This window comes from Solea solea, chromosome 6 (genome assembly GCF_958295425.1).
Source record: "Solea solea chromosome 6, fSolSol10.1, whole genome shotgun sequence".
Classification (NCBI taxonomy): Eukaryota; Metazoa; Chordata; class Actinopteri; order Pleuronectiformes; family Soleidae; genus Solea; species Solea solea.
The window spans coordinates 8,283,793-8,309,246 of NC_081139.1; the positions used below are offsets into that span (position 1 = coordinate 8,283,793).

Consider the following 25,454-nt stretch of genomic DNA (forward strand, 5'->3'; position numbering starts at 1 on the left):
AAGAAAAGGGAAAGGTTGCGGGGGCAGAGTCGGAGGTTGGGAGGAAGGGGGAGGTGGGCAGTGCACCTTGACAGGAAACACAGAGGTGAAGAGCAGCAGTCTGAGGTTATGGGGAATGGGGTTGAGTTGTAGCTACGGAAGTGCCAAGCCCAATTTTAACTGAACCAAGGGTGGTGAGTGGTGGTGGTGGTGGAGTGAGGGAGGGAAAGAGATAAAGATCAGGTGAAAATAAAAGGGGTGCACAAGGGAAGGAAGAGGGGAGGAAGCAGAGGATGGGTGAGAGGAGAGGAGCTGGGGTTAAGTTGAGAGGGAGGGGGGGGGGGGCCCTACTGCACCTTCACACTTGCTCTCGCCACAACACCTGATAAGTGCAATGGAAAAACGTTTGGTTTCCTCCTGCATGTTAAGTGGTTTATATTCTCCTTCTCTCCATGCAGCCTGTCTGCTACTGTACTGATGCTGCACCCAGGTAATAACAGACAAAAGGAAGTGCCAAATACTAAGGCAGACAATAGCGCACATTGTCTCCTTTTGATGAATTCTAATCTACGTGTTGTTGCAAGTAAAAGTGTTCTTTCTCCCCGATACATCAAAATGCATCCATCACCTCTGACGTGTCGCGTCCTCTTTTATAAACAGATTCCTACTGGAGATTTAGATGCAGTGTTTAAATTGCACAACAGAGGATCAGATGAAAGTGGATATATATCTTTACTACCTCACGCATGTCCTGACAAGGAACTCATTCCCATGATTTGTAAGTGGGTCTCGCCACACAACAGTATTAACAATATTCACTTTAGATAACGTATGAGTCCAGGCCCTGAGAGAGGATGGGTTTCTTAGAAAAGCTTTGTTAGCACTCTTCTCCTTGATAAATGATTTAGGACATGTGGCCTGAGACATCAATACAATCTCTTTTGTAATTAAAAAAAAGAAAAGGTGCACACAATATTATGCAGCTTTCACTTTGTCTGTCCCTCTCCCTCTGTCTCATCCTCACTCACCAACTCACCGAGCCCTGGAGCAGTAAAGAGATAATTCAAAAAAGCAACAGCATGAAGTGAAACATAAGAAATTAAATTCTCTTTTTTTTGCTCTTTTGTTCCTTCAATTTCGCTCTCTGGACATGAATTCATAAAAGCAACGCAAGATAGATTCTAATTATGATTTGGGCTACCCCAAAAAGATGTCATTATTTTTTATTTAAATAGAAATGAAAGAAAGAAAACAAGTTAGACCTACAATCACCTTAATCCTCGTCCTTTCTTCATGAACAATTAAAACTATAATAACATGGTCAAATAATTAAACTAGTTTGTCCTGATTTGGCAGCTTTATAGCGTACACGTAAAATACCGGAATACTTCAAATGAAAACGCTCCCTTCTGACACAGAAGAATCATATCCAAAAACCCACCACATGACCTTTTTTCTGTGTTAACACGAGGCATTTAAATGACTTATCAGCTGCAGTGGTGTGTTTCTGTGAAAATCTACCAGCCAGTTTTTACCACACAAACCACTGCCTTGCAGTAGCCAATCACGGTACAGGGCTGAGGACACAGAAGGTCTATCAGAGTGAGCATTAACAGTAGGAGTGAGGGAGGCACACGGGGTTAAAGCATCAAGAAGAATTCATAGTAGCAGCGGAGAGTGTCGTGTAAGGTACTTCCCATGAAAATAACCAACTAAAAACTATGTGCAATACTATAAATGTCACGCTACACTGCTGCTGGTTTTTAGGCTGTCCTTCCGTGCACATGGTGAACCAACTTCTTGCTCGACTCTCACTGGAGGAGCAAGAGGTAAAATAGCGTATTTTGAAGTGCAAGGGGTGAGAGAGAAGGGGTGAGAGGGGGGAGAGAAGGCTGAGAGAGAGGCGAGTCTTACCCCAGTAGAGGGCAGTCTCTTGCCGTCAGGGTTTGGGCGCATGGGCAGGGAACTGTAGAGCCTCACACCTCGATCTGCAGCACCGTATCTGCTCTGTAAGGGGAGAGAAAGAAGAGTTTGACATGTTTTCTCACTTTTACCTAGTTTTCAGTGTGAAACTTCACTTGGATAAAACTTCTCCTCAAACAACAACATCAGACCTGACTCCAACCTGGTTTCCAGCTAATTTAGCTGAAAAGCTTTATTGTGCCATGCCCAGTACAAAGATCATACATGAATAAAAATGAAACTAAACAAAGAACATGACAGTATATAGAACACCACATCTGTAATGTTGTTGTTGCTGTTGTCTTGTTACTGTCTTTTACTGTTTTTAACTCCCTGCCCAGGCACCACAGATGCAAATTAGCTGTTCAGCTAACTCTGAACCTCAGACCTGGTTCTGTACATGGTCCCCGTCAACTAAACTAATAAACTAAACTAAACTAAACATTGATCATACGGTAGAGCAGGTACACCCTGCAGTTGTTTTTATGGCCCTTTAATTAACAGCAGTTTCATACATTTCCTTCAAATCACAAAGCAGACACAGTGTTAAATCACATCACTTCATGGTGACGTGCCGCACATAGTAACTGGATAAGGTTCGCTCGTCTGCCGCACTAATGGAACTAAGTTGTTGTTGTAACCAGGGTTCCTGAGCCGTCTCCATCTATATATTACACAGCTGATATGTGCGGTGCAGTCGGTTGTGAGCTTCCTGCCAGCTCCTCTTGTGTGTACCTGTGTGGCTTACAGCGGTGTGACGGAACCTGAAGGAGTGTGGACAAATCCCTCTGTGGTTGGGAAGCTAATGATTTGCAACAAGTGGTCCCTCCCAGGGAATGATGGCGCTGCACAGTGGGATTCGTACTGTGGTTCACAGCCACAGCAGTGGTACATTCACTTAAAATCGCTCTCTCTCCATGGCCTTGTTATCATTTGTAGGCAGATCCGATCAGAATCTGATCTGCGTGTGTCCATATTGACTAGTTCCACAAGGATTTCTATAGTTACAGGCCACGCCCCGGAAAAACAAGTATAAATAAAATAAACTAAATGGACGACAGAAATCTGTGGATTTGCCATGGCTTTATTCTGATTTTTAAACTATTGTCTTCCACCGTGTCGATCGTTTAACGCGCCTCCAATTAACTTCCACTCTGTGGGTCTACGTCATTGTTGTTGTTGTCGTACAAGACACTTTTGAAATCCTATTTGAGAGACCATAATGTCAAAGATTGAAATGGATCTGTGAAAATCTTCATCTCACCACTCGTTTTTAGTGTTCAAGTCATTTCGGTCACACATATAATTATATAATATTATATGTTATATTTGGTGAAATAGCCCTTTTTCAGCAACGGCGTGGACGTGTCCATTCAGTGGCGAGCTTGACATTCCCGCGTTGATAAAAAAAAACCGACACTGTAAAGACGCCTAAAACGGGAGACAATAAGCACAATGAAACGTGTCATTGGCGATGGAGCCATTCATAGATGGCGAGACTGAGTCAGGTCGTCTGTCGCATGTGAAACATGTCTGTCAGTGTGATTATCTGGTGGGAGGAGCTGAGAATCCCATCCTTCTCATCCCCATATTTAACAACCATGGGGATGAGACTCAACAATCCACTATTTTTCGAGGTAATTCCGTTTTTTTGTGGAAGCAAACGTGTATCCACTTCAAAGACGAGCACAGAAATAACTACCATTAAAACACCTTTGCAAATTGCATTTACTGGCCTAAAGGTATGGCCGTTGCACTGCGGTGTAACCTGATCCACGCAGCAATGTATGCAGTGGCTTATGTAATGTACCATGCATGAAACATATTCAAGCTACAGCATGTCCAAAGAGCATAAACAGCATTCTATACAAAGGAGTGCATTATACTGATGGCGGTGGAGGCCTATACGTCAGAATGTACAGTATGTGGTGTGGGTATATACTGATGTAGGGTGCAGCATAATTGCTGTGTAAGGTTTTGATTTCCTGTACTCATTATGAGAGGTGAAAACAGATGAGTAGACACCAGTGGCCATCTTGTCAATACAGTTCACATACTGATGATGCAGCGTATTAAAAAAGGGACTCTCGTTTACAGCTTTCCTCGGCGCTGCTTTGCCCTAACAACCACGATAAAGCAGCCGTTGTTGTGCTTTTGTGCATCATGAAAAATGTCTTGTTTACTAAAATGAGATGCCTTACGTGGAACATTCTGCAGTCAAACATTTATTTCCCTTCCTACTTAGCGGACGAGCTACTGTGTACTAACTGCATGTCTCGCTTGAGACTTTTCTTTTGTGGATTCTTAGATAGCTTGCCAGCATCGGGGCTAAACAAATGCCTGAAAGAATAGCTGCTTTATTCCAGCATAGGAGCCACAGTAAGTGAATGTTTGATATTTCTCCAGTGTGCCAGGCTAATCTGGCCCTGTGGCATGCCATTATGGGGCTAATAACAGCTGTCTGCGGTCTGGAGGGGACACAAGCGGGCCCGGCTGTGCTAACTGGCCCTGACAGACTCATTAGGAGTGCTGGCACCCAGAACAGCAACAGCAAAACTCCTCACATGCACACGCTCGCTCACAACAGTTTGCAAGTGCGAGAGGGTCATTGTTCTCTACACGTGTTTTCTGACACCTTCCTTTGTTTTCCAACCTTCACTTCAGACACTCTCACCCTTGTCACCTCTCTTTCACTTTTTGGCTGGCTTGGGGTTTTTTGATATAAACCTAAACCAGATGCTGGCGGCCATTTAACATCACTGCTTGACACCATGTTGTGCCAAATCTCTTTCTTTCCTTTTTTTTTTTCTTCTTTTTTTTTTATCACACCCACACTTTTGTTCTAAACCAGAATAGACAGGTAGAAGGTAGAGCCCAATTCTGTACTTGTGTTACTGTGACAAGGTAAATAATAATGACAATAACATCCATACATATTTTGCTCACTCGCATTTTCTGACTAACTTTGGTGAGCAGCCACAGGAAGATGCTGCACCACACCAGGAAGACACTGTCATCCTCTGAACTTTGTTACTGTAGCTGTGCCTGTTTGAGGACAAGAGGGACTTCCCCACGCAGGCTCAGACAGCAAAAACAAACATTGTCGTGTCGCTCGCTCGGTAGGACGCAGCCAATCAGCACGAGTAGATCACACAATAAACACAAAGACCCAATGACGGCCGTCTGGGTCGAGCACCATTAACAATAGGAGGAGGGATGGGAAGTTTGGTTCTCTCCCGACTATCACGCGACGATCGCCATTTGACAAACACTTGTGTCCATGCTCAGATTTACACGACGCTCCTTATAATGATACGCGAGGGAGGCAGCGTCACATTGTGTCTGACAAGTCATGCTGAAAGAAGCACATTCACGGGGAGGGAATGAGGGAAGGAAAACTGCTAATAATAATAATAATAATTCATTTTATTTATAAAGGATGATCTCATCTGCAACCAATATGTATTTTGGTGAATGTGGTGTAAGATTTTTTTACGCATAATTACATTTATACATCATAACATCCTGCACTGCTATCTGATTTTTGTAAAAAAAACTCTGCAGTCTCCTGAACCACACTAGACTCTGTACAATGTCTACTCATTAGATACATATAAGAGTGTTGGCTTTGCCTTTTTATAGGCTGGGCTGGTGCAGCGTTGTAAAGCCAGAGGCACAGCTGTGAGGTTATAGTTACCTGTAACGTAAGCTGTTGCCTGTTATATTATTTACGCAGATCTGGACTTAATGTAACACATGTGCGGCTGTTGACATTCTTCTTAGATTAGCTGAAAGGCCTGCACACATCAAACTTCAACAATGAGAGGAATGCAAGGCCCAGACTGGCTTATGATGAAACCCAATCACTCATCGACGGTATATAGTACTTACAACCTACGTACACACACACACAATCGTGCATGTGCACGCATACTGTATTTATACATTACATTAAGCGTCCCACACTGTATGTACAGTCTGCACACGGCAATGCATGCACATTCAGCTGCAGGAGAGTTCAAAACTCTGCTCCCTTGAGTGATGTTTCCCTCACATTTTCCCTCACAAAAACAAGTCATCCTGTCAGTCCTGTTGCATAAATACGTTACATAATATCAGTTTGATTTCTCGCCGCGATGGTTTGACAGTCAATAGCAGAGAGTGAATCACCTTTTCTGTGGTTTTTGAGAAATGTTAGTCTGAAACTAAACTGCAATGTTTAGCAGTGTTTGCATCGCTAAACATTGCATTTGTGATGACTACACTTCCTTCATGAATTGTTCTTTGTATATGATACCATTTCATGCGCTAATATCATAACAGTGTCGTTTCCATGGAGCTTGACATTTCCTGTTTTGGTTTTTCTATTTCCCTTTGCCACCTCAAACTATAAAAAAACATTGCTTAAATATTTAGGCAAGGAGTCAATGGCATATTTTAATGGTAATTTAAACACAGTCTTTGCGTTTGTCCAGGCCTTGAAGACACTGGCATAAAAGTGTTGTTTATATCAAAAGGGAAGGGTGGAAGCTGTACCCATAAAAAGCAGTGTGTATTAATATACAGTGTGGCTCATGGTCCAGGCACAGAAGTGTGTTCGGAGTCTATTGTGATGCCGGTACTTGTGTAATATAATGAATCAATACAACACATTGATGACTATAAGCCACGAGCCACAGAGTTGGATTGTAAAATCATATTGATGCAAATTGTACATGTGTTTATAGGGATTCTTCAGACATTTCCAGTTTGTTCCATATTGCTATATAAATCAATGGAGGTGTTATTCTATTTGGCTGTGGCACAGTATATGCATCCAATATGTCTATTTAAAAGTGCCTGCAGTGAGAGTCGGACAGATTTTTATGTACTTGTGTGTGTCTGTGAGAAAAAGAGCTAAAGCATAAGCACCTCGAACCTAACCAAGGCATGAATCCAGGGACTACCTGCCTCAGGCCACTACTGATCACACCACTGGGAATATCCAGCCAATGCCAGCATTTGTGCTGAGGCTATTTATAAGTGACCACAGGTTTTTCAGAGACCCTCCATCCAGTCCTGGAGTAAATATGTGAGCGTGTGTGTGTGTGTGTGTGTGTGTGTGTGTATTGACATGCTTTTGCTTGTGCTTCTATGGTGCAAAGAACTAATGATGTAATAATGATTCAAATTCAACTTGAAATGAGGCTGATAGGTAAGATAAGCTGCCTGCTAAACAATTTGCAAACTAGCATTTCTTATGTCTGTGTTCCTTCAGACCGGGGTTCATGTCACACATTAAGATATATCTATGATAACAGTTGCGTGTCAGCGCACAGTAACACTTATTAAGTGCAGATTAGAGTAAGTGCATCAATGTCAGTCTCGGGCTGAGCTTGGTCAGAACTCTTTCTGGTTCTGTTCGGTTCCGAAAAATAAATGTTATAGCAGTAATCTATTCTCCCGCCATGCGGCATATAAACATTGCAACTAAGGCAACAAACTTTCATCTCATACCATTGTTTTTATCCTTGAACCAGATGCTGAAAAATTAATCCATGTTTTCAACTCAAATATAAAACGGCAATATACTTTTTTTTATTGGTCTTTCTCAAAAGTTCATTCAAAGGTTGCACCTTATCTAGAAGTCTGTTGTTTGACAAAAACAAAGAGAGAAAAAAATCCCAGCCGAGGCCACGCCGCAATGACATACAGTTGATTAAAAATACAAAAATAAAAATACAGTATATTTATTCTAAGACAGATTCCCTTCTGCTGCTCAATACTTTACTTCTGGTAAGAAAACTCTTTTCAGCGATGCACCAAAGGTGTGAAAAGAGCTATACTCTAAGAGAGTAGAGAGGTGAGCTTTGCTGATGTTCATTCTGTTTTTATAATCACGTTGTATGCTTCTAAATGTCTTTTTATTCCTTGATTTTGTTTTTAAATGTCCCGATATAGATTCTTCTGAATGAGTAGCGTTCTCTGAAATGCTTGCGTTCCATATTTGTCTCTGTTTTCTGTATCTACAGTATTAACTCATTAATATTGTTATTACCGTCGGTTTGGCCTGGTTAGACACAGTGGTTTTTGTTGTTGCAATAGTGACACTATTTAGAGTCTCAAGAATTGTCCCCACACTTCTACTGTATAACGACATCTAAATTATTGTTTTCCATTCTTAGCTATTGGGGATTTCAAGAAATAGTTCTAATGCATGCGGTCAATGGCATTATCGCGTTGTTTGATGATGATGATGATTTCCCTCTTGATGAGTTCCTCTTCAGGAAATGAAACAAGGCAGCGGAAATGTTTTATTTGTAATAAGTGATTATACTCTGATGAAAGAAAAACATAGTCATTATCACCAAGAGAGGTTAAAGTAGTTCCTTAAAGTAACTGACACCACATATTAACATGTGCTAATGTTACAAAACACAACTAATGGTGAAAGTGTAAAGTCCTGTGTCTGCATTCGAGTTTGGTTTTCTTTTATTTCATTTCTCAAACTTTTTTTTTTTTTATGACACTTTGCCTTCCTCCTGCCTCTCACTTGTTCTCAACTGTGTGTGTGTGTGTGTGCAGCAACAGAGGCCTGTCACAGAGAGCAGCTCCACTATCTATACTGGAACAACAATGCACAGAGAGCGCCTGCATGTTTTTGAGGTGCGATAGGAAAGTCAGCAGCACTGTCTAACATTTTAGCGAGCCAAAGATACTAAGAACAGCCGAGTGCACGAACAGATTATTCAGACCAACTAAATTCTGCATGTTTGGACTTTTTTTGTGTGCAGGCAAATGGATGCTAAAAGATGTAATTAAAGATTTTGCTCCAGTCGATGGTCAAGCTCTTTTTTCCTGTAGAAATGATCATAGTGCATAATTTACAAAAAAAATAAATTCCTTTAGTTCGAATGAAAAGTAATCAAGCTTCATCTACATTTAATTTGAATTGAAGAGAAATGGAATCGGTTGATTAACTGAGTCTTTAATTTACATCGCGGGCTTGAAAGTTTGAAAGATCCCACAAATAGTTTTATACTCCTACAACGTGATGAACACTGATGATATGAAATATGTTCTTCTTCCTTTCACTTCCTCTCTCACACGCACACACACATACACACACACCTGCTTTTTGTATTACATTTTACAGAAAAGCAAGAGAGAGAGATGGAGCACATTAATAAAGTGCAGCCTGTGTCCTCCCTCTAACTGATACAAAGGGGGGGGAGAAAGAAAACATTTTATTTTTATTTATCTTTTTTTTTTCTTGAGTCTCTCATCTTTTTTATGAGGCTGTTTCCTGAAGGCAAAACAACATGATGTTGCAACAATACAAACTTACAAACACACAACTGACAAAGCACAGCCAGCACCTCTGTTGCATGCTGGCCACACAATGAGTGTGTGTGTTAAAGGCAGAAAAACAGATGGCTGGGAGAAGATTGAGCTAATGCAAAATAAGGGATTTTCTACTTTCATGTTTTTTTTTTTGTACATGAAAAAAAGCAAGATAATACAGGCGGGAGCTGGGGGAGAATTATTCCTTTACAATTCTGTGATGCTGTGGAGAGAAGTGATTGTTGAATATCAGGCTGCATCTGTCATTTGACTTATTCTTGACTGTGATATAAACGGTCCTTCAACAAAACTATATTGAATGGCAGAGTTTAAGATGACAGATGAGCAATAGTGAAAGTAAATGTGATTTCTTACAAAAGCCATATATTCTTCAATTCCAGCTTGTAAAATGTAACAACTGACTATCGATGCAGATTATACATGGGACTTGTAGTGAGGGTTGGACAACTCTCGCACATTTAATCTGTTACTCTAATAAAAACATCAATGCATAACAAAACATGTTATTCTATAAAGACACATACACACAAAGTGGTGTCTTGTCCAAATAAGAGTGAATGCAAATTAAGAAAAAATTAAAATTTAGGTACTCCATCGTATGCTGTCGTTGTAATAATGTTACAAATTGTAAATTAGCTACTTTAAAGTTCAGTAATTCTTCTTTAAATACACACACATATGCATATCAGTATCATTTTCGATGCACCTCCATACAATATGTGCAGACAAAGCTGCTTTCTATTTCAAACACTGTACAGTACGTCAGCTTTAGAGACATATTTAGAGGTTCCAATCACACATTTGAGAGACAGGAAGAAAGCGATAGACAGAGAGAGAGAGAGTGAGAGCAAGAGAGGAGGTAAGAACAGAGACAGAGATGGAGAGATACTGGGAGAAAGTTAGTTGAGAGTTGATATGCTGACTACGGGCAGTTGATTTGGTTTCAGAGAGCATTGTTAAAGTGCTTTGAATTAATGCCTCCCAAAGAGTCCAATTGTGATTCTTGGGTTGTGCTGACAGAATATTTGACAGCCTGGGGTGAGCTGCTGATCTCAGCTGAATCCTCTGTTAGAAACCACCCCCCTCCATCCCCACCCCACCCCCCACTCCTATGTGCATGTGTGTGTGTATGTGCTCCCATGCTCATGTGTGAATGTATGGTTGATACGCACTGATATACACCTACACATGTTCACATACATTAAGTTTGGATGTGCAGAAACACACAAAATACCCACATAAATACAGTATATATATACAGTATATGTATGTATATATATGTATATATATATATATATATATATATATATATATGTATACACACACACGCACGCACACAGAGGACAGTGTGTGATTGAGACACCAAAATGAACACATGAATCAAATCATAAATGACTGTTAACTAAACACAGACACACAAGCACAAACTTCCTGACTGTGCAAACAACTGTCAGCTAAAACGAGCACATTCACTTAATCAAGATAAAACTGTTTGACCAAGTGTTTTTTTTTTTTTTTTCGTTTTTTTTTTCCTTTTGTTCTCTCTGCAGGAAACATGTTGTTCCTCTGGGCTGCTGAATAAATAACAAAAAATAATAATAAAACACACACACACACATTCAAGCCCCGATTCTTCATAACAGTGATGAGAGCAGGAAAAAGAGACAATGCTTCATCAGAAAACCTGCAGCTGCATATAGGACTGGTCCAGTCTGACAGCAGCATGACATCATGACAAATATATTATTACATAAATGTAATTGCAGGGAGAGAAATGTATTAGAATCATGTGATAGCAAAGTTACTTTGCTGATTGATAAGGTAACGAGATTCATAGGCAATGATATTCTTAATATTCTTTCATAATTATTAGTAATTTTTATTAGTGTTCATACTGAAATCTATTTTTTTATGGAAACACATTTTATTAACTCACAGGTGTCAAACTCAAGGCCCACGGGCCACATCCGGCCCGCCATGCAATTGTACTCGGCCCACGAAATGATACATTATGTCTTTCCTGTTTTGTTTTTTTCCCCCACTGACTCACTGAAGTACCACACTTATTAAGTAAAATCATAAGTAAAATGAATAAAGAAATTAAATGTGGACTTTGAAAAGACAGAGCCAGAACTGGGGGGGTTGGCTAAGATACATGTGACTACAGGCCTGTGTGTGCTGTTCTACTGAAATACAGCATGGACAATGGAAAATCATTTGTTATGAACTTTTTGACCTCATCTGGTAACAGCGGTGGTAACTACAGTAATGAGTGTTTTACTTAGCTCTTAATCACTAATGAAAACTTGTTGTAATTGTCAACCAATTTGTGAACTGCTTACAAAGGTTCAACTCACACCCTTTGACAAAACTGGACTTGGGCCCACCTCAGAAGGGAATTTAACCTGCAAGGGGAAATCCCTGTTACACATAACACACGTTACAGCATTGTGATTCAGATTTAGATTGTGTTTGCTTGTGCCACAAACTACAATTCTAATGAACGACTGTAGGCAACAGATAAGTCAAAGGCCTACATTTACAGTTTACATCACTTCCTTCCCATTTCTTTGAAGGAGACTAATCTGGGAACCCTACTCATAACAAAATCACAAAATGTTCAGTGTCCCTGTGAGTAAAGTTTCCCATGTTTGTTTTAATTTTTCTTGAATTTAAAGTTCATAGGTCTTCTTCTAGGTCATCTTCCCACAATTTCATAAATTCAGCCAATCGTCTTTTCCTTTAAGGTTTTCAAGAAAACCAGGTTCTCAGAAACAGAATGCGATTAAAAGTTAAATGGAAAAAGGACAAAGAAGAAAATCTGTGCCAAGTGGTAGACGTAGAAGTGACAACAGGAGAGTATCACTGTAATGTCATTGTACGGCAGGTGTTGACTTTGGGAATAGATAGTTTCTCCTTGTCCAATTCTCACTCTCCAGTCTTCCCTGTCCCCCTGTCTCTTTACCTTCTCTCCCTCCAACTTTCATCCATCCTTTCTCTTCATCTTGAGTGCTGTGCCTCACCCTAATTAGACATTCCCCCTCTGACCAACTGAAATTGAATTGCCCATCATTTGCATAATGGGAGCTCACCAGGCTGTCGGCCGTTTTACCATGAGATGAAATGTAGCAATCACTTAAGAGAGTGACCATGAGAAAGAGAGAGAATATATACATAAATGTATATATATATATGTATATATATATATATATATATATATATATATATACATATATATATATATATACTGTATATGTAGAGTATATATGTATGTATATATATAAAGAGAGAGAGAGATGATGTAGGGATGAAACAAAGATAGAGTGAGGCTAGGAATCACAGGGAGAAGCAGAAACAGAAAAATCTGACAGGTATTTAGGTTATTGTCTCATACAGTAGTAATATTGCTGGAGGGAAGGCTGTGCCCTCAATGTGACAACAGCGAGACACAACAAGGACACTTAAGGACACTTATGAAACCCAGATGCAAGCACACAGAGAGCACGTTTCACAGAGCAGATGTTCTGCATTTCAGATTTATTAAATACTATTATTACTCTAAATTCCCATTTAGCGTTTGTTCACGGTAATTAACCCTTAAACACACCTAGACACATTTTTGTGTTTCTTTTTTTAGGCCATTGCAAACAATGTTAAGTAAAATACTCACACTTACACACCTATGGACAACAATGTGCTTATTGAAACCCATTCAAATGACAATGACAAAAAATAAATAAGCAGCAATTTAAGGGTTAACAACTTTTAAAATTAATTAATGTTCAATATGTATGATGAGGACTGATGTTGGTTTAACAAATAAAAAATAAAATAAATAATAGAGTGTAGTAGTAAAAACCTGGCAATTTAAGGGTTAAACTGTATAAAAAAAAATAGTATTTGATATGGAAAGGACTGAGGTTGGTTTAAGACATTAAAAAAAACACACACACACACACATAACACATTTTGGTGTTTTAAGTGTGAAAGTGTGGGCACATTCTGTCTACAACTGCACTGTTGAGCAGTTTATGGTGACCAGAGAGCTGATATGATAATTCTGTATCAGTATCAGTGTGATACCCAGAAACCCTAATTATCACATAAATACTTCTTGTTTTCACTTGTTGGTTAAGGCTAGGTGACAAATGCATCAGCACAAATTTGTTTAATTGGTTAAAAAAAGATTTAGAAAAATGTCAGTGTTGGACACAAAAAAGCCTTTGAGCCATCCTTAATAATCAACAGCCAATAAGAGTTATGTGCCATTTCTTTTCCCAGGCGTCACAATGATTTTGTATGGGGTTATGTTTAATTATTATTCGGGCAGAGTCAGAACCACCCACAATTTTTAAGAAATGGTCAGGAAGTTGACTGTGTAGGTGTCAGTGAACGCCCTATCACTTGACAGTAAAGCCACACCGTGTAGAGATTACTGTAATCAATGATATGATAATTATCTCGCCATCTTGCCTCTTCTGCACCATTGATCTCTTATTCCACCAGGCGGCTAAATTTGACTGAAAAAAAATCCTGATAGAGCCTTGGATATCACGTATACAAATCAAATAATGCTCCATGGCCAGTGTGATGTGACGGAAAGACAGTGTCTGCTAATGCAGACAAAGTGCTCTAAAATGCTAACACGGAGACAAACTGAGGGTCCCCTCTATAAAGATTTCATATTCACAGAGTGGTGCAGAGGTCATCTTTGTTTCAAATATTCAGAGTGATATGTGTGGCTATCAGGTTGGAAGCTCTGTCAGGAGTCTGATAAGGCCACTGTTTATTGTCTAACTTCCACTCTCAAACCTAAGGAACCTCAGACTCACACACACACACACGCGGTACTTTCCACTACCTCAATGTGTGAGAGTGTGTGTGTGTGTGTGTGTGTGGTTAGTGCAGCACTGTATATCTGTGTATACAGTGAGTGTGTTACGTGTGTGTGTGTATGTGTGATCTTTGGTTCCCATCACCAAAGTCTTGATCTGAACTAAAAAGGTTCTATTGACGCTTAAGCCTCTTTCACACTAAAATTAGAGATTATAATCATGATTTTGTTCCAGGTGAATTAACTAGATTCTGATAGTCAGTATTTAAGTCTCCCTGTGGTAACAAAGTGAATCAGAGGAAGAAAACACAACACAATAGAGGTCAGTGACAATGTTTCACTATTCTGTAAATTTTACCTCGTTCCCTTGTTCAAACTCAGCGATGGGTTTTAAGTTCTTACTGAAATCAAATAAGATAACATAAAAAACACTGGGTGGTATCATGAGTTCTACGGAAAAAAACATTAATGTCTAACGACTATGCTAAGGTTTGGAATATTAATGCGCGCCTTAGCGTCGCACAGGAAATTAGGCCAGACTTTGCATCACTGCTAAACATGAAGTAGACGGAGAAGAAAGTGTGTTCACACACTGGTCCAACTAATGCTGGTCGCCGCCGCGGCTGTCAAAAAAAACGTTTGTCATTTGACCTGATAGTGAATGCTGATTAAACACATTCCGACATTTCAACTCGAGATTAAACTGGATTTTTTTGACCAGTGATAAAAGGGAGGAATGACTGAGTTCTCAGGAAACACGTGCACACATGCAAACGCACAAAAAAAGTGCACAAATCATTTATTCAAGTCTTCAATCTTCTCTTCCTCTGTCCATCTCTACATAAGTGATCAGTGATCACATGTCGCACATTAGAGTCAGCCGGCCCAGACAGGAGGGAGTTAAGTCCCTTATCTCTTCTCCCCAGAAGAAATTCCTACTAGAGGCCTCGCTCTGCTGGTTTCCTGCCTTCTTGCCCGATGCCCTATTTTTACTCATCAGGGCTCTACAATACCAGGGGCAGCTTTTTCCTTGTCACTAACACATTTCCTGCCATTCTCACTGTGACATTTCTCCCCTCTGCACACTTCGCTCCAATCGTTCCCTCCTCTTTATGGGTCATAACCTTTCAGTCGGGGGCCGTTCATATTCAAATGTACCTGCCGATGCCGGCCCCGCTGCAAGCTTATCCATCATTTAGGTCGGCCTTTTGTGTGCTCGCGGGTTTCTAACACGAGTTTCCACTCACTTTTTAATGCAAGATATTTGCCAGAAACAATCAGTGCCACTCCGTGCTGCTGATGTCAGGCTGACTGGTGAGGGTGTGACGGCTCATCCGCACAAAAGAAAACAAAAAACAGAGTCAGTGTCAAGAGTCGTGGCTCGAAAATAACAGAAAAGAAATATGATTTCTCTTCAGATTCTATTAGTGGAAGCATTTATTTGACGAACCTGTTGAGCTGTTTCGTGTTTCAAACTGACATTGGGCACTAGCTACGCCGCGAGTATAACGCGTGTCATATACAGATTTTACAAGGTATGTTTTTTGTGCTATTTAAATGTGTGTTAATATTATAAGTTGAACCTTTATTGAGTGAATGTCGGCTTTAACATCGGCAACAGGTTATTGCTGAGAGGTTATTTCAGTTGAGAGTGTGTGTTTATGACATAACATTCCTAATATTCAAATGAATTAAGCACATGTGCACAGCTGAATGTCATGCTCCGCCTTTGTCTCCATTCACCTCAGCATGCAATCAGTTCACCTGCAGCGGGAGAACACCTGCTCCCAATCTAATCATCAAGCCACTACTTAGTTCCTGGTTTCTTCAGCCTCTCGTCGCCAGATTGTTACAGACCTCTGTGTGGTAAACATCACGGCTCTCTCGCTCTCTCTTGCTCTTGAAGATATCTCAGTTCTCTGGTCTTTAATTATTTACTGTGTACTCGTGTTAACTCCTGTGCTCAGAACTTCCTCCCGCGTCCATGCTGCCACTTACCTTCTCCGCCTTCACCTCTGGTCCCTGCTTTGCTCATGTCGTCTGTTAAACCATTCTTCAATAAACTGTTAAACTGCCTACTGCCCTGGCTCCAGCACCACCCTGCCCTGACACTGAAACTGTTTACGAATGGGACGAGACCTCCCTCAAATCTTAAAAACGGTCCAACAGTCACCTAAAAGTAGATCCTGACATGTTGAAGTGGTAGAGTTAAAGGTCCCGAGCCAAGCAAGTTCTCCTCTCATTTGGTATTGGGTGTAACCAATAATGAGGACTCAAAATGAGCTGTACTGTATCTGGGTGATTTATTTTGTGAGTATAAGATGCAACTTTTAAAATACCAGTCTGGTTTCAATCTTGAGTGCAGCAACATTGCATTCTGACAGCTGGAGCCGCCCCGTCAGAGCCACCAATCAAGACCTAGATTTTCTATTGTTTTTTTTGTTTTTTTGCTTTAGCGGAGCCTTTTATAACAAGCTTGAGTGACAAGTTAACTCAGACGTACTACTTCACTCACACGGCACAAAAGTCTCTGGTACAGAATGTGCATTCAGAGATGTTAGAGTAAGAGGCCTGCAGAGGCCTGAGGAGCAGAATGAATGTCAGTTTAATGAATGCCTGAGGAGATATGATATCAGCGACTGGCTCCTTCAGTGCAGCTTTCATCCTATTCATACGGCAGAATGGTCTAAGCGCAGGTGGATCGATGCTGCTTAAGAACACTGATGGCACATGAAGGGAGCAGACTTCACTGCTGTGTTTCTTTCCCGCCAAGGTCTGATCTCTACTAGACTATTAATGCTATGCAGCTCTCGGAGGAGAATTTTCAGCCAGGTACAGGTGAAATAATAAAAGTCCATTGTCGGGAGTCTTCAAGGCTGCTTTTCTTACAAAATGGTGGCACTGACATTCTAGATGAAGGCAGTTTGACTTCTCATTCACATTTGCAGAAATAAATGTGTTGGTATTCATTCTAACGAGCAGGAAGTCATGAACCCAAGACGGTGCCCACCTGTACTTGAATAACTGTCTTTTATGTACTTTCATTTAACGTATTCATGAATATAATGAAACAATATTATTTCCCACCAGGAAATAATGGTAAGAGGCAAGAGTGATCAGCTCACTGACAGAGCCACTCTCCATTTTATCTCTCAATCCGTGTGTATTTAAGTGTGTGTGTGTGTGTGTGTGTGCCTGAATATCATCCTGCGGCCGTCGGTGTCAGTGCGTCTGTGTATGTATCTATCGACAGTATGTGCGTACGTGTGAAGCTTGCAGCCTCCACCAGGCCATGTGAGGAATAAGTTCACGTGATGCAGGCAAATACAGCCAGTCAGCAGGATGGAAAGACTGTAATCAAACCATAAATCAGAAATCACTGAACTGCCATCCACTCTCTCCCTCTCTCTTTCTCTTTGTTACTCGCCTCCTACTCCCCTCGACAAAGCTCCCTGTAAAGCATGGTATGTTACATATAATCAGGTATACACTGCTTTATGATCTGTGTATATAGCGCATCGATGAAAAATGCAAAGAAATCAAAGATGATGCCTGAATTTAATTTATGTAGTGGGGGAAAAAAAGACCGATTATTCAAATGAACAGTGCTGAATATCACAATTTGCGTTTCTATGCTACAACGACAAACTGCAAACATGCATTTTCTGGCTACTCCCAAACACATGCAGTCCATATTTATCTGGCCATGACTTTCACAGCGAGCCACCTGGTGTGCTGTAATATCAGGAGAACAGTTGGGTCATTGTGAGGGAGCTGTGTGATATCAAGGAGAGTGACCCATTTAGAGCCCAGCCACAGAGCTGACAAGCCTCTGTTATGTCTGGGACATCTGGAAGGCCGGGCCGCTCACATCGCTGTACTCTGCACACAAGTCAACCTTCCCAGAGAAAGACATCTGACATGGTCATGCATAGTTCACACACTCACCTATAGGTCCTATAAGCTCATATGGTTGAGCTGTAAAGTGCTACAGTGTAACAGTGTACTGTTAACAGTGCACGGGGAAATATGGACGGGATCCAAACTCTATATGAAGATGTTCTGGTCTTCTTGCTGTGCAGAGATCGAGTGACCATGAGGGGAAAGAGTAGCACGTCATATAAAGGTATAATCCCTCTCCCATCAAAGTCACCCTCCTTAAAACACTAGCAGTCTACCTGGGTATCAGCTCCGCTTCAGTTTGTTTAGGTGGGCGGGGTTTGTGCAGGTATCAGTTAGTGACAGCCTGAATGAGGCCAGCGTTTCCTGACTCCATTTACTGATGTCTATCAGGACATGAACTAGAACGATAAATAAGTGTTTCTTTACAGACCCGAGCTTTAAGAGAATTAAGATGAACTTTTTCAGTGGTCGTTTCAATCTGGTTTAAGCTCAAAAACCAGACGGTGATTATTGTGCAGGCACTGGCCGCTGGAAGAAGAAGAAGTAAGATGAAAGTAAACTGGTGCTGCTACGTTATATAAATGAATACATGAATGCAATGCATAATGAGAGGCCACAATGAGCCAAGGAAAGCACAGTGAACAAAGCCCCCAAGGGGGAGGAAATTATTCAGGATAGACGAGGACACGATTCATAATAATATTGTGAAGTAAAAGTGTTTTTTTTCCCTTTCATAATTCAAAATCCATGCTTTAAATCTAAAACCAGAACCAACCCATATGTGTGGAGCTTCCATGAGCAGCGAGATAAGGATTGTTACACTCATAACGCCTCATTTTTTTCCGATTATGGCCTGAGGTTAGATGATATATAATCAAAATACAAGCTAACCTGATATTTTAAATCCAAGGATCTTTGTACACTGCTCCAGTGCAAGACCAAAACTGGGATTATTTACTCTCAAACAAGCCTGGTGTCATTTCAATTTCTGCAGCCCAGACAATAATTCTGTATCATGAGGTAATTCATTTCAGTATGGAGACAAAATTGGCTGCAATGATTGAATCATTGGGCCTTGTTTCATTTTCCATGTAATTAAATCAGCCTCTAAGGAAAAAAAAGTAAGCTGGCACACATTTAGGGAAAATTAGCATTTTTAATCACAGTACATTATTTTAATAACTCAATAAATCTGTGGCAGCTGGAGCATCTGAGAATGTTGTCATAGCCACTTAGTTCTGCATTTGCAACTAATACGGGCTGATGAGAATCCGCCAGAGAGAGAGAGAGAGAGGGAGAATAAAAAGCGTTAAGAGAATGGAGAATGGAAAGAAATTAAACCGTGAGATTTGGGGAAAGGGAATTCCAGGGCGAAGGAAACAAAAGCAATGCAGGTGAGACACAGAAGTGAGCTTTGGCACAAAGATGGGCTCGATGTCTCAACTCCTTCAGTTTTTAACAGTTAATCCCCAATTAGCTCAGCTGTTCCCTCGATGTTGTACATGAGACTTGCTTACCCCTCGCGCTGCTCTGTTGCCTCTCAGGGGTGGCAGCTGCCAAATACAACAAACAAGACTACAGAAAGCAAATGTTATTTTATTGCAATGGGATGTCAAGAAGCGGGAATCCGCTCTATAATGGCCATATATACTGGAGGTTGTTTGTGCCAATCTTCAGGTCAGTTTCACATTCAATACTGTGAGAATGGCGCAGATGCAGCGTAGGTATGGTACTGATGTGGCAGAAATACAATATCAGCACGGTATGACGTTGTGGCAATGGCATAACAAAACTAGTGGTTTTGGCATAAATTGTTGGATTAATATACTGCATGCAACCCAAGTAATGGTCAGGCCAAAAGTATATCTGGTATGTAAAAAATGTGAATCTGGTATACAACCAAGCCAGGGTCCTAATTATAATTATTGAATTTAGATTTATGACATCCAGAGCGTCCTGCACTGACACACGACCTCCAGTGTAATCCAGCTGTGGTAACTTGTCGACAATTACAATGTGATTACATTGTGGTCTGAGTCCTTTTTGTTTGATGTAGGTTGATCTGCTGTAATGAAAGTAAAAGTGAGCAGGTGCACGGGCACGAATGAGAGCGAGAGCTGGTGTCGCGTCAGCACGGGCGTGCTCGCAAATAAAGGCCTTTTGTGTGAACGTGTGTCCATGTACAGTACATGTGCTGCGCTCTTCCACGGATTCTTTATCTCTCCAGCTCTCCAACTTCCTCTCTGACATTTGTTGGGTTTGTTAGTTTCTTACAAAGGCGCAATAGACACAGTGTATCCTCACGTCTGGGTTCACATGCACATGTTTTACTCGCATCCTTTCGCGTCGTCGTACAGTATCTGGCAAGGCATGCATGGAAGACATTAAAAACAAACAAAAAAAAACCGATGCCTTCCTGAGAAGTGAGTTTACATTTATCATAGGCGTGAGAGGCACATGAAAGCATCATGGCACACAATAAATGCCCTGAAGGTATATTGGCATGCATCTGTGCCTGTTCCCTCTATCTTCGCAGCTCCATTGAGGAGACAGAGGGGCCTTGTTTCCACTGATACACAGCTTTTTTGATTCACTTAGCAGGCTTTGTCATGTGCATGTTGGATTAGGCCTCTGACTAGAAATCAACTGTTCAGTATGAGCACAGAAACAAGCGGGCTGCAACACCCACAAATCTGCCTCTAAACAGCCATTAACACAATGGTGGCGTAGGCCCCTTTAATTAAGCTCATCATCCCGGCTCTTCTCTTCTCACTCTTTCACGACTCTGACTTCAAACTACTTTCCGCACAAGCGGCATGGGGCTGTGATGGAATTGTGGTATTAAAAAACATGAGTTATATATTTTTAGTGGTGACACACAGGACGTGTAGTTTCCTCTATCGACTAACGCCAAAATTGCAACCAGAGAGTCTAAGTTGATTTGACAGAGCACATACACACACATAAAATAAAAAAATAGCAAGTATAATGCCATGCCAGGCTGATTCTGTAAGAACAGCTCTACTGGACAGCTCAATGAATTTGCAGATTAGGCAGCAGAGGATCTAAATCAGCTGAATTTGTATGATTCTCTCCAGCAAACAGCTTATACTCAGGGTTCGGAATGCATCAGTTCCTTAAATGAACACTTCTCTCGCACTATCTGTGTGTGTGTGTGTGTGTGTTATTATACGCACACAAAAGACTGACAGTTAGTTTTTTTAATTTGGTCTCAGGACATGGGAGAATAATTATACGAGCACCAAACGCAACCTCAAGTGTCATTTAGTGCTTGCTTTAACACAGAAACGCAGATGAAAGGACGGAACTCAGACGTCCTATTATCTATGTACTTATTTATGTGTCGGTGCAGATTGGAATAAATATCGTCTTTGAAACGCTCTAATTAAAATCCTTGAGCGGATTGTTTCCTCAGACCAAGTACAGATGTGTAATGTAAACCAGGACTTTGCTGCAGAATGGCTGCCTCTTAAAAATCTCACAGTATATGTGAGAACATTTGCAGACCACCGCAGATTTATACCTTTGCCATACACTGGAATTCCTCCTTCGTGTGTATACTTCCCACAGCGGCCTCAACACTTTTCACCTCTTCGTGTGTTTTCCTCTTTCTTATGTCTGTCCTTACATATAATCCAGGAGATGTTTATTTTCAAATTATAGATGTCTGTTACATGTCTGAGTGTGGGTTTGTTACTTTGTGGTGGAGGAGGAGCCAGTGAAAGATTCACACACTATTGTATGGTGTTGTTTCATATGTAGACTGGGACCAACAACTCAGGGTTACACATGACTACGTATATATATATATATATATATATATATATAAGTCTGTTCCTGCGCCGTGGCTTAGTGGTTTCTGATAGGGCACCGTCAGTGCAATGGCAGAGAAGCCAATTTACAGTTTATAACTCAACCACACATCAATAATAGAAAAAAAAAAAAATAGATTACAGTAAATCCATGGTTCAAAAGCTGCATACCTTTGAAATGTCAAAGGGGAAACCACAACAGATAACTCATCTCAAAACTCATTTCAACTGCACAATGCAAGCTGTATTACAAATATTCAGAAGCCTGTTCCCTCCAGGTATTTTTCAGCAAACCATTCTATACATTTTCATTTGAGATGAGAAGAAAGGAATGTGTGTTTTTTTTTTTTTTTTTCAGTGGCAAGCAGCCAAACCAATTTAATTACATTCCAAATGGGCACAATCTTCACATAGCAACCAGGTTGTGTTTTTTCCTCAAACTTCAACAACCTCCTTGACTTTCTCTGAGTAATTGAAATCTTCCACTCATCCGCCCTCATCATTATGCGAAGCAGCAGAAAGTACAACAAAACCTAACCAAAAAGGAAGAGGGAGATCTGGCTCCTCTCAGAATGAGCTGCTTTAGCCAATTTGTAACTTCATCAGCGTGTCTTGATACAGTTTCTCTGATGTCAATTAAACGAATATTAGTTGGTGTACGCCGAGAAAGAGCTGACACCTTTTCTCCTGCCTGCCAAAATGCTGCCGATTACCCGTCGCTGGTGTCAGCGAAATCCTGTCAGCGTCTAATGAGAGGTCATCACTTTTCATTTTCACCAGAATTCATTCATGCGGCCTTGTGCCACTTCAAAAGGAAAACACACAAACAATCCTTGCAATAGTCAAATAAAATCATTTGATATGTGTGGAAGAAAAAGAAAAAAAACAAACAACAACAACACTGCTGCATCTGCTGTGTCAAGAGGTAAAGTACCAATAAGCAGAATTGCAGGAATTAATGAATTAACACAGCTCTGGATGACATGACAGATTGAATGAAAATAAATGTTTGTCATTTCACTGAATCGTTCCCATCGTTGCACGGACGGCAAAATATTTCCAATTAATGTGTCATACCATTATAAAACTTCTACAGACCTGTACAATTGCTTGCTGGCAAATCTTTAAAAGTCTCAATCTCTTGCTGTGGTAGCTTATTATGGGATGGCAAGGCATATAAATCATCCATTCGAACTTGTAGGACAACCCAGAGTTAGGAGGCGACCAATGGTATATAGGCATACATATCAGTCACAAACGGTTGAAATGAAACATAAACATGCTATAAGCTGCCTATTTAAATGAAAATGTAACATTAAAAACATGTGATGCTTTAAAGAGGAAAATGATCCTGAACTTTTTCTTTGCACACACACGCACACGCGCACACCTCTCTCACTCTGGCTGTCCCTGGACCTGTGAGAGAGCGCGGCCACATGCCAGTGCCTTTGTGTCAAAGATTAAGTGAAACCAGGAGGGCGAGCAATGCTGTGTTTGCACAGCGAAGACACTCGGTTTCAGCTGCACCAACAAATCACATACCATCCACCATCCTGAGAGCGAGCACAGGCCCAAAGCAGAGAGTCACTATTAATAAAGAGAAGAAACCACATTTGATATAAAGTGCAATAATTAACCTCTGACTGAAGTATTCTTTTAAAAGCAAGGATTTCAAACAAAAAAAAACAAGCAAAGACAAAGACGAGATCATGCTTATACATTTAGGTATTAGTCAGAGATTGAGATTGCAATTATTGCTTGCTGCTGTACAATCATTTCCATCCTGGAAAATAAAGCAAAGCGACTATGAACATACTATGAGCAAAAGCCCTAAAACACCAGAGGTGATTCACTAGACTGAAGGAAAATGTGACCTGGGGGCACAGTGGGTTTTTGGTGATAGAGCGGGGAGTCACTCACACACTTGGCTCAGTGAGGCACTGAGACAAACGACACATGGCAGAGGACCAGTCCTCGGTGGCCTAACCAGCTCTGTGTCATCTTGAAGTCATTCTTAACATGAACCACAGACCAAAACAATCCGGATCACAGACGGCTACGCTTAAGGTGAGGTGAATTTGTGATGTGAGAGGTGTATCTGGCATTATTATCATTATTATTATTATTATTATTATAATAATAGATGTTGTCTTGTAATGGAGCTATTCAGCCCTCATACTGCGTCACTGTTATGTTTGCAGTGCTGTCACATGTTACTCAAAAACTACCACAGCAGATCAGATTAAGGGTTTTGTTTAGCTTTATCTTTCTTGTGATACGGTATTTTAAATGTTAACAGAGGCATGTGCCCTCGGAGCTCTCTCCATAATTTTCATTATGAGCTGGCTTTCTGTAACACACCATGGTAATGACAGGAGAAATAAACGGCCAGATGTGTGAATCAAAAAGTAAAGCAAACAAAGCTTACTTATCCTTCTAATCAATCTACCACACACACACACACACACACACAACTCAACCACACATCTTTCCAAAACAGTGAATGTGTTCACAGTCACACTTCAGTGAATGTGCTGAATGTTTTCACCAGGTATAAAAAAAAACAAACAACACAATTTCTTATTCACACACTATCACATCACTACAGCAGTGGGTTCAACACGACGACAGCATTTTTCGCGGTCTGCTCGTTCACATGTGCTCGTGTTTATTTACTCTCAGCGAGTGCGAACGCGGTTGCATCTGCATACATGTGTGTGTGTGTGTGCGCGTGAATCTACCTGTGTGTGAAAGTGTGTGTGTGTGTGTGTGTGTGAGTGTGGACCTGAACCAGTCATCTCCACTTCTATTTGCACAGGACATGCCTCAGGAAGTTAAGACAACTGTTCACGTTTGCCCAGGCCTGCGATCCTTGCTTAATACAACCAACAGCTTACATTCTTCAACAAAGACACAGTGCTTTTATACATTTATCCTATGGAATCTGCTGGATCATGTCATCCTTTAATGAGGAAACATCCATCATGAGTACAATAAGGGGAATCGAATGTCATGATTGCAACTGTGACAGGCAAATTCACCGTACGTCATTATAGGCCGTACCTGTCTTTGTGAATGTCATCTCACGCTCATATTTACACTGAGAAACACAGTCACTCCCAATCCTGTGACACCCACAACATGTACGATCACTCGAGCCCACAAGCCTACAAAACTGGCCACAAGCTGACCCGTCAAAGGGCCTCGAAGGTGCCCCCCCCCACCTCCCCCCCTCCCTCGTGTTTCATTTCCTGTGCAAAGGCTATACGGCAACCTCCAACCGAAAAAAGAAAAAGGATATTGATCCCTTTCGAAATGATATTGCCAAAACACAACTATAACATAACATTCCAAGAGAGAGTGAACGAAAAAACAAATTGTTGGATAAACTGTGAGGTCTTTGCCGAGTGTGAAAGTGAGAGAAGATGAGCTCCATCTGTGCTTATTTGAAATGCTTATATGGTTTCTCTCAGTGATTACGCTGATGTATGTACCAAAGTCTGCTTTACACACATCTGCCACGGCCACGAACTGTGCTCATAATCTTTAGCATCTAGAAGAATCACTTTGTGGTTCACTTGTTTATGAATGAAATGAAG

At 40.8% G+C, this 25,454-nt stretch overlaps 1 protein-coding gene across 3 annotated transcripts in view; it reads right to left on the reverse strand.

Moving 5' to 3' along the window:
• Nucleotides 1-25,454, reverse strand: part of tox2 (TOX high mobility group box family member 2) — an 86,819-nt gene that overhangs the window by 53,856 nt on the left and 7,509 nt on the right. For all 3 annotated transcript variants that reach the window (XR_009240435.1, XM_058632012.1, XM_058632011.1), the window contains exon 2: nt 1,894-1,986. Coding sequence is in view for 2 of the 3 variants with exons in the window: in XM_058632012.1 (XP_058487995.1) it covers nt 1,894-1,986 (93 nt within the window). In the remaining variant the exon portion in view is untranslated. The remainder of the gene's footprint in view (nt 1-1,893; nt 1,987-25,454) is intronic.